This window comes from Apium graveolens, chromosome 3, assembly GCF_009905375.1.
Source record: "Apium graveolens cultivar Ventura chromosome 3, ASM990537v1, whole genome shotgun sequence".
In the NCBI taxonomy this organism is placed as follows: Eukaryota; Viridiplantae; Streptophyta; class Magnoliopsida; order Apiales; family Apiaceae; genus Apium; species Apium graveolens.
In genome coordinates, this window is record NC_133649.1 from 211,450,604 (window position 1) to 211,461,188 (window position 10,585).

A 10,585-nucleotide genomic window follows, 5' to 3' on the forward strand; every position below is an offset into this window, starting at 1 on the left:
ACAAGTGTGGGAAGATGACATAAGTGGATGACATAAGCATGACCAAATGGGAAGGATTTGTTGGTTGATTATAAGCCACACAATTTTTACCATGGTAACAATTTAATTAAACAAACAAAAGGAAGCAACCAAGCAAACACATTCATTTCTCCCCCCATCTCCTTGCTCACGTTTTTTTGAAGAAAAACAAGAAGAAAAATTTCCAAACCCAAGCTCCACTCAATTATAATTCAAGAGGTTTGTTTCCTTGGATTCTATATTTCATAACTAAGAAGAGCAAGTAGTTTGAGTGCTTGAATCCAAGGTTTGCTATCTCAAATAAATCATTTTAGTTTAGGGTGATAGTAACTTTCAAGAACAAATTATTGATTCTTGATTTTATTTGTAAGGTCAAGGTAGCTTAAGCATAGATTAAGGCTTCCATGGGCATTCCAAGGATCTTTCATGGATTAAAAGCTTCAAGGAAGGTATAAAACTTCAAACCCTAGTTTTACTTTGAATATTTAGGAGTGGTTTTGATTAATGTAGTTCATGAGAAGCATGATGCTTGTGTGTTTAAAGTTTGGTTGGGTTTGTAGTGATTGAATTTTAATTGAGGTGTTGATGATTGTTAATGGAGGAGTAGTAGTTTAAATGTTTAAGCATGAATTGAACCTTGTTTGATTTAGTAGTTTGGTTGAATTTGAAGATAGTATGATATTGGATTAAATTGAGATTCTTGGGCTTATTATGACTGAAATCAGTAGCATTGATGTGTATCTTGAATTGTTGTTGATTGGTAGTTGGATTGATATGATTTGGAATGGTAAAATTTGGGAAATCGCGTAAACATAGCTGTCGTAATGCCCGATTTACCTTAGACTGTTTTGTGCTTAACTTCAGGACCCGTGAACTCACTGTTAGATTCTGATCATTTCCATGTTTAGATAGTTCATGTTACGAGCTTCGTTTTGATATGTGGTTTACTTGAATCCGATGTACGGTTTAGGAGAAACGACCGTTTTAAGTAACGGCATTTCGCGAACGAACCATTACCCCTCGCCTTACTTTAAAATCTTGGTTAAGGCCCTTAAATGACTAATTGGAGTATGAAACAATTATGTAAAGTGTATTAGGCAGTTGGTAGGGTTCTCGCGAAAGAATCGCCTTAAAATTCTTAATGGTTAATTTATTAAAAATGGTGGAGTCAAGGGTACTCGAATGACTTATGTGATTCGTTAAATGTAGAAGTGACCATAAGCGAACGTTAGGGTTCAATTGTTTAAAGTCTAGTTTCTTAAGCGACCGGGGTTTAATTCCGACTTATGTTGTTGTTCATAGGTTATCGGACCCACTCTAATCTTAAGTCTATCCGGGAACACTCAGGCAAGTTTTCTACCCGTTTTACTGTTGTTGTGATGTAAATATATGTATATGCATTATCTTGTGATAAGTGCATGATTATTATTAGCAAATTTTATGATATATTGGAGCATGCTGATATGGTATATATGCATGTCTGTTTCGTAATCTTGATATCTAATTGTTGATTCAATTGCTTATAAGTTGCATAATACATATGCTAGAGATAAGCAATAGTTGCGTATACCCTTAGTATAGGGGACCCAAAGGTGAACATTTTTCTAAACCGGGAGTCGATGTTCCCGAGTATAATATATATATATATATATATATATATATATATATATATATATATTTATATATATATATATGAATAGTTTTCAAAACCATTAATCGAATAAGGTTTATTCGATAACTTTATTTTAATTAATGATTATTAGTTTGAATATTCATTCGAGGACTTATGACTCCATTTATTTTATTTAATGAATATTAATTTGAATATTCATTCGAGGACTTATGACTCCGCTTATTTTATTAAATAATATTCTTTATTTTATTAAAGAATAATGTTTTGATAATCAAACTTATTTTTTATTATTTAAATAAAGATCGTATATCTTTGGTTATTTATTATTCATTTCAAGTATAAGTTTTAAAACTTCTACTTCAATCATTTTTATAAGGATTATCCTTTTGGGAATATTATTTAAATAATAATATTCAGATATTTTCTAATATATCGGGACTGATTTATTTCATTAAATCAGCATTACTCCAAACAGTCTTAAAAATGTTTTCGAGTCTTCAAAATGATTTTTAAAAGTTTGAGCGGATCCCAAAACTCATTTTTATATTTAAGATCTTCATTTCGAAGGGGATTTAAATACTCGCTCAAAACCTGAGGGATCCGGCTCAGTGGTGTATTTTACATTCGCAACGAGGTTGCTGTTTTGAGAAAACATCTTGATTACTTGCCCATCGTTCGGGAAGTAAGTTCATCTAGTTGAGTCGGCATAAGCAACATGGGCTCAGCGGGCGTCCATGAAAGTGTAAGTGGCTCAGTGGGAGTCCATCAAATGCGTAAGTGGCTGAGTGGCAGTCCAGCATAAGGTCCTATTGCGGCCAGGGTGATGACCAGTGGGGAATTCGTCCATCTACTAGTAGAAAAGGTTACTTATTGGTATCTTTGCCTGATCAGCAAGATATCAGATTTATGCCAAGGTTTTCTCCTTTCCAAATTCATTGGATATTACAACTCTGTTTATAATTTTCATAACAGAGGTTTTCAAGGAGTGTATGAAATGTATATATATAGGTATATATATATCGGGACTTAATGAAGTATCTCGTAACTTCATTATTTATAACGATATTTCAAAGATTGAATCTATTCAAATCTTATCTTGTAGTCTCATCTATGTGATGAACTTTTGAAACGGATTATACCTTGAACGGTGGTAGTTCAAGTAGTATTCGGAAAATATATAAATATATTGGAGTATCTCGTAACTTCACCTTTTCAACTTATATCTAGTAAATGATTATCTTATGCATGACAAAGATTTTCAGAAAAAAACGTTGAGACAAGGTTAGATATATGAGATCACCTTACAACGATATTTTTATACAGTTATAAACTGGAACTCTGTGTATATTATGCTTGGCAGAGGATTTCAAAGATTTTAAAAAGTATATATACTTATATACTGAATATTTTGCGACTTGGTCGCGTTAAGATATCAAACTTGGTTCATTTCTTCTTGACCAAGACTTTCATGAGTACTATGAGAATGCTCATATATTGTTAATTATTATACATATTATTTCGGTGGGCTTGTTGTTCACCCTTGCTTTCTTCTTTCATCACACAACAACAGATATACAAGATGAACAGGATCAAGCTCCCAATTCGCGAGCGGATAGGAAACGTTCCGCAGTTTCCTGTAGGCGTTGATGCCGTTGTAGCTGAGGTAGGATCTACCAATAGGCTAGGCTTTCAACTTTTGATGTACCAGACTTATGTATATTTATAAATTGTAATAATGGCAAAGAATATGTAAATTATTCAGAAACCCTTTTTAAGGTGAAATGGTTTATAATTGTGGAATAAAATGACTTGTGTTATTTTTGGTATTCATCTCTGAGACTATAACTTGTGGTGTGTGTGTGTATATTGTGGGGTCACAGTACGCAGTAGTTGGTTGACTGTTAAGATTAAGTATTGATAAGGGAAATGGAACTCATGACAACCCGAATCCCCGACCCCGGATTTTGGGGTGTTATAAAAGCGGACAAGTAATTTGGGACGGAGGTAGCAGACAACCATGGAAAGTCTTTATTATGGAATGCGTTGCAGAATTAATGGCCAGGTTAAGAAGCAATCCTTACCCCGTGCCAAGATCTTTTCCCTTGGTAACCAATGTTGATGGTGAAACTGACCTCAATTCTATTTATTTCCATCAATCGCAGACGCGGATGTTTCCTGAAATATCGAGTCATCTGATGATATTATGTATATAAAATTTGGCAACACTAGAATTTGCACACAGCCTAGAGAGTATTATATAAACTCTCTAGGGCATAACCTAAATGTATATGCTGTACTCTGTATTCTCAAAATCAAAAAAACTTTTCTCTTCTTCCTATTTGTGTTATTTCCTTACATTTATTACAATCCTTCTTGCTTCCGTTATAACAAACTGGTATCAAGAGCCTGATTTTAATTCTAGGGTTTGAATTTGGTTCGGAGAGAAAGACTTCCGATATGTCTGGTAATATTAACGTGAAGGTCGACAAATTTACCGGGAGAAATAATTTTAGTCTATGGCAAATCAACATGCGTTCCTTGTTAAAGCAAAAGGGGCTTTGGGCGACATTGAACACAAAATCGACTGCTTCTGGAAGCGCTGAGATGGTTTTTTTAATGAACACGAGCTTAACTTAAAATTTTGTTTGATCTACGATAAAATGAATCAATAACCAGACTCACAAGTACCACATGGATCAAAAACAGTAATTTGAAATGTTACTTGACTGTTGATGACATAATCACCCCATACACTAAGTTAAGATAACACTTGTTCAGATTGAGGGGCTGACTTGAGTCAAACTATTGAGATTCATGATGTAACTAAATAAAAGTCATCCTTCTCAAGATAAAATAGAAAATAGAAAAGAAAGTGCAGGGTAGAATAACCATTAATCTTCATTTTAAATTAGAGAGCGAAAGTTTGATAAGATTTAGTTACTCATTCTCTTCTTGTATATAAACAGATCTATGTAATCATTTTACTCACTTCAATGAAATGTAAATTTGTACAACACAATCTTCTCTCAAAAATGTGAATTTCTACATAGTATCAGAGCTCTTTTTTGCATCATCACATGTTTATCACAGACCTGCATCAAACTCATCATCAAGCACTCAAGAATCATCATAGTCAGAACCAATAGTGATAATAAAGCTTCTACTTATTTTGAAATCATTCACTGTCATATGTGGGGACCATACAAAAGGGCCACATATAATAATTATCATTCTTTCCTCACTGTAGTTGATGACTATAATAGATGCACTTGAAATTATCTTGTATCTTCAAAATCTCAAGTGTATCACATATTTTAACAATTTTTTGCTCATGTTAAAAATAAATTTAAAACACTGTCCAAACAGTCAGAACTTATAATGGGACATAATTCTTTAACTCAAATACGAGGTCTCTATTTCAGTCTCCTGGTATAATTTATCAACACTCTTGTGTTCAAACTCCCCAGCAAAATGGAAGAGTTGAGCGTAAAAAAAGACATTTACTATACGTGGCTCGAGCTTTAAGGTTCAAAGCCTCCCTTCCCATTCATTTATGGGGTGACTGTCTGTTGACAATCACTTACCTTATTAACAGAACCCCAAGGTCTCTTATGAACAACAAGACACCTTTTGAAATTTTATATCCTAAACCACCACTTTATAACCATCGCAGAGTTCTTGGATGTCTTTGTTTCTCATCTACTTTATCCAGAAGACAACACAAATTCTTTCCTAGAGCATACAAACGTGTTTTTCTAGGGTATCCACACAATCAGAAAGTTTACAGGTTACTTCATTTAGAAACCAACACTACATTTACGCCTTGCTCCCGAGTTTTAAAAATGAAGGAAAGCAAGTGAAGGGTAAGTAAAGTTGTTTCATTTCCCTCCGTAATCGTGCTCCCGAGTTTTTAAAAGGAGCGAAATCAAGTGTTATTGAATGCAAATTTAACAATCTTTCACTCCAAAACTTTCACTCCAAAAATGGGATGAAAGTACTTTTCCTCCTAATCACTTTACTTCCTTCCCATTAAAAAACTCGGGAGCAAGCCGTTACTTCTAGATAAGTTATTTTTTATGAGAACATTTTTCAGACTTATGCTCCAGTAGAAAAAATGACCATTGTCAGAATAATATTGTCCTTATCACCTATTCATAATTGGACTTTACATAACTGGATATGACCGATACATTTCTTCATGGAGACTTACATGAAGAAATTTATATGCAAGTTCCTCTTTGGCATAGTCATTCCTTCCATTTTTCAAGGCAAGCATCCAGTTTTCAAGCTTATTAAATCATGATACGGGCTCAGACTGGCTCCAAGGGAATAATTCTTTAAATTTTCTGCAGCCCTGCTCAAGTATGGTTTTAGACAGTCTAAAGCTGACACCTCTCTCTTCATTCTTCACAATTCAAAGTCCTTCACATCACTTCTTCTTTATGTTGATGATATCACTGATTCTTGTCTGAAGAGTATTCAAGCTTTAAAAGATGGCATTCAATCTCAATTCAAGCTTAAAGATTTAGGTCATTTTCATTACTTCACTGGTATTGAGATAACAAGATCATACAAGGGGCCCGTAAGGGTTGACTCAGTTGGTTAAAAAGGGGATAACTATTCTATTGATCACAGGTTCGAATCCCACATGAGGAGAATTTATGATTATACCTCATGAGCCAGAGCCTGTTGCTTAAATGTGGTTTACCTTGGTTCACGTGGTTTGCAGGCTATTGCGTGAGCCCGTGGGGTTTATCCAATGCGCACCCGAAGATTAGCTGCTGTGTTTCCCTAAAATAAAATAAAAACACACTAAGGCATCTATGTACATCAAAGGATATATATTTTGAGTCTGTTGAAGCAGACTGGTTTATTAACCTCAAAACCAAGCAGAATCACCATAACTCAACATAATCTCACTGATAAGACTGCTATTGCTCTTCCAGATGCCACATTTTACAGAAGATTGGTAGGTCAATTAATTTACTTGACCATTACCCGACCTGAACAGTCCTATCCAGTTCATATATTGATCCAATTTATGGCTCATCCTACTGATCAACACTGGTTTGCAGCTTTAAAATTAGTCAAATATTTGAAGCAAGCTCCAGGTCAAGGTCTTCTCCTGTCAGCTGATAGTTCTCTTAATTTAAAGGTCTATTGTGATGCCAATTGGCCCTCCTGTCCTATGACTTGACGTTCAGTCTCCGGATACTGTGTTCAATTAGGTAAAACTTTGCTCTCTTGGAAGTGTAAGAAATAGAATACTGTTTCCAGATCCTGTACTGAAGCATACAGATCCATGGCAAATGCATTATGTGAAGTCGAATGAATTCATAGTCTTCTTACTGAAATGCACTTCAAATTGCATTCTCCAATTCCAGTTTACTGTGATAACACTTCTGCCATCCATCAGCATAGCCGATAATCCTATTCTACACGAAAGTACTAAACATATAGAACTCGACTGTCATCTAGTTCGAGATCATCTTAAATGTGATTTTATCCGACCAACTTACATTTCTACAAAGTCTCAGTTTGCAGATTTATTCACCAAACCTGAAGATATATTCATCAATCCCTTAACTGCTGGTCGTACCACTATGTTACTGTCCAAGTTGTCCAAATTAGTGTTCTCTCACATTTTTAGGCCTCCTAATTTGAGGGGGGATATTGAGATTCATGATGTTCAAGTAAATAAAAGTCATCCTTCTCAAAATAAAATAGAAAATAGAAAAGAAAGTGCAGCATAATAGAAAAGATAAAAGAAAGTGTAACTTAAAATAGTCATTAGTCTTTATTTTAAATTAGAGAGGGAAAGTTTGTTAGGAGTTGGTTACTCATTCTTTTCTTGTATATAAAGAGAATTCTGTAATCATTTTTACTGACTTCAATGAAATGTAAATTTGTACAACACAATCTTCTCTCAAAAATGTGAATTTCTAGATGAACGCTTGACGCGTTATTCTTTGAATGAAGAACCAGCTTATTTCATTGTCAATAATTAGCCAAATACCAGAAAAAAATTCATCTTATAACTGCAACAAGCTTAACTAAAAATTTCATTTAAAGAGTTGTACCAAACTTATTGATTGGAATTGGTTATCTTAACTTGTGGTACTGTTTCAGTAACAATTTGATTATACATGTACATGTCAAGCAAAGTGCGCTCAACTTCAACATAAACTACATACAACAGAAGAAGTGCACTTTTAACCCCGCATATTTTGGGAAATTTAAATGACCATCAGCAGTTGAAAATCATTCATCGATCTACTGGAAGTTCATTCTGACTCCAAGCTGCAAAACCACCAGCTATATCCGTTACCCCAGTAAATCCCTGCATAAATGTAATACTTGCAAGAGTAAAGATGTGACATAAGCTTGTAATAATTGTAAAATTCTTCCTTCCAAGGTACGTCTAAACGAGAGAGGGTTTGTAATTAAAGTTAGCTAGAGTAACGGTGGCGAAGCCTAATATTTGGAATTTTAGCTACAAGAATGCTACAATTGTACTTACAGCTGATAAAAGATCAGTTGCAGCCATAAGTGACCTTTTTCCTGACTGACATCCCTGTAGAGAGGAAGACGGGAAACGTTTAGCAATTAAAAATATTTCCAATTCCAAATCTGCAAAGATGGTCCCTAGGTTGAACCACTTACAACAATAATTTCATCATCTTTTCTGAAATGTGTCAGCACTTCATCCACGAAATTAGGATTTTTGTTCATCCCTGTGTGAATATGATAGAGTTAATTAACATATATTAACAGATACAGGCCCTTATCTTTGATCAAGCTGTGATATTGGTAGTCATTTACAAAGTAGTAACCGATTATTTCGAGATTGTAATTTAAATTATATTATAGAAGAAGAGCGGCCACAAACAAGCCCGAGAATACGATAAAGCAATAAAGAATAATAATGATAAAAGTTAGGGTGAAAAAAAGAATGTTGATTAAGCTTACAAGTGTTTATAAAATCTGTAAGAGTTGAAGGAGACTAATAAAAAGAAATTAACCTGATCCAACTTTAAACATGTACGGAATATTGATAGCCCCAGCAGCATGTCCAGCATTGAATTCTCCAGGAGTCCTAATTAAATATTAAGAATATTCACAATTAAAAAAACATATGATAATCATCGTACGAAGGCTTGATTAGCAGTGAGTGATTGATCATGATCCGTGCAGAGATTACTAAAATAAGGGCTAGCTAACCTGACATCCAAGTAGCGGTGACCTGCTTGATAAAGCTCATGAGCAACACGGACAGGCACTGATGTGGGATGATTAACACTAGTACTTGAAGTAGACACAACCTGATTATTCTTTTCCATAGTTTTCATCCAACTGTACAATCAGAAATATGTTAAATAAGATTTCAGAGCCACCCGTTACTCAACCGACGGAATTACGTAAATCCGATTAAAAGGCAAACGGACATACACACCTAAAGTTGGAATTATGAGTGTGATGATCCTTGTAGGTAAGATTATGAATTCGTCGTCTTGGGAGCGGAAATCGGGAACTCGTGGTGGAAAACAACATGAAGGATGGCGTTAGTTGAGCATTTGAGTTGTTGCAGATCATCAAGGATGATGACTCACAAGGAACAATCACAGTTTTAGTAGTCCACATCTTATTTATTACCTCTGTTTTTAGATAACTCTGGTTTGCAATGCATGTATGATATTAATGGAGGACCGGTTTAAGTATATATTTATACAGGCACGCAAGGGTGAAGGACAAACGGGGCTGAGTCGTCGTTGTAATCTAGTTCCACATCATGGCGTTTTTTTAAATAATGTTATTGTAGATAAGCCTGGAAAAACAAGATGTTACTAGTAGTAGTATTTTATCGTCAGACACACACGTCTGTGGAGTGTCATATGCGGCTCCATTCCTTATCCAACTTGTGACTTTACCCTCCTTATCCTACACGACTCATGCCGTATGATATTTTCTACATATGCCTGCTTGTTCATCACCGGCACACTTTTCCATGAATTATTATTATTTTTTAATAACTAGTTTTCCGATTTAGTTTACGCATATTTCAGTTAATTTTGAAAAGTGTCCGCATTATATCTCAACGTTATAACACCCGCTTAAATCCGAGTATTCATTTGAAATGAAAACTCTTACCTTAAATTAAAATTTTAAGTCCAGTTTGAAAATTTTACACAATATTAAGAAAATATGTATTCATTTGAAATGAAAACTCTTACCTTAAATTAAAATTTTTAGTCCAGTTTGAAGCAGCCCAAATAAAAAGAAGTGTCTCCTTCAGATTCAAGCAGCCCACTACAAATAATTTATAAAATATTTAAGTTAAATAAATATTAAAAATAAAAATAAGTATTTTTCTTTTCCGAATTTATAATCGAGTACTCTTTCCGAGCCCTCTTCTCTATGAGTGCAAATTATTTTATACATTTTTATGAGTCGGACCGATTTCCAATTTTCAGAACACTAGTTTCACATAATCGTTTTTTATAAGATTATTTTTCCTTGTCTATTTGTTAACAATATTTCCCACATAATATAATATAATCATTATTCTATGTATTCATAAACTAATTTAGAACGGTATTAGATCCTTGTTTCGCACACATGTCTTTTTTCTTGATAGGGAATAAAATAAACCCTTGTTGTGAATATGTTGTGTACTTGATGATCACTTAAACAAAATGTCTAAGTAGATTTTAATTAGTGAAATTATGTAGCACTCGACGGATAAGAGTTTTAGTCCCGACGGATAACTCATTATAGTCCCGACGGATGATTAACTTATTATCCATCGAGTGAGTAGCTTATGTAATAATAAGTTTGTAGCACAGTGATGTATGCACCTTTGTATAGAATCTGTAGTAGTATATAAGTCATGTTGACTTTAACTATATATGCAGAATAGGTTGATTAACTGTACAT

General features: G+C 34.2%; 1 protein-coding gene across 1 annotated transcript; it reads right to left on the reverse strand.

Annotated features, from left to right (window-relative positions):
* Positions 1–7,700: 7,700 nt before the first annotated feature.
* On the reverse strand, positions 7,701–9,455 carry LOC141713070 (thiosulfate sulfurtransferase 16, chloroplastic-like). The gene is made up of 6 exons (XM_074516302.1): positions 9,105–9,455; positions 8,873–9,004; positions 8,674–8,747; positions 8,315–8,385; positions 8,172–8,225; positions 7,701–7,991 (listed from the first exon to the last, which is right to left on the reverse strand). The coding sequence occupies exons 1-6, from the start codon at positions 9,290–9,292 to the stop codon at positions 7,917–7,919; spliced, it is 594 nt and encodes a 197-aa protein (XP_074372403.1). The 5' UTR covers positions 9,293–9,455; the 3' UTR covers positions 7,701–7,916.
* Positions 9,456–10,585: the final 1,130 nt, after the last annotated feature.

Bases quoted from the DNA above. Each gene is read 5' to 3' on its own strand.
- LOC141713070 (XM_074516302.1), bottom strand. From the start codon at position 9,292: ATGTGGACTACTAAAACTGTGATTGTTCCTTGTGAGTCATCATCCTTG. The intron at 8,386-8,673 runs GTTAATTTCTTT...ATATTCACACAG, and splicing joins CATGTTTAAAGTTGGATCAG to GGATGAACAAAAATCCTAAT. The intron at 7,992-8,171 runs GTAAGTACAATT...ACATTTATGCAG, and splicing joins CAACTGATCTTTTATCAGCT to GGATTTACTGGGGTAACGGA.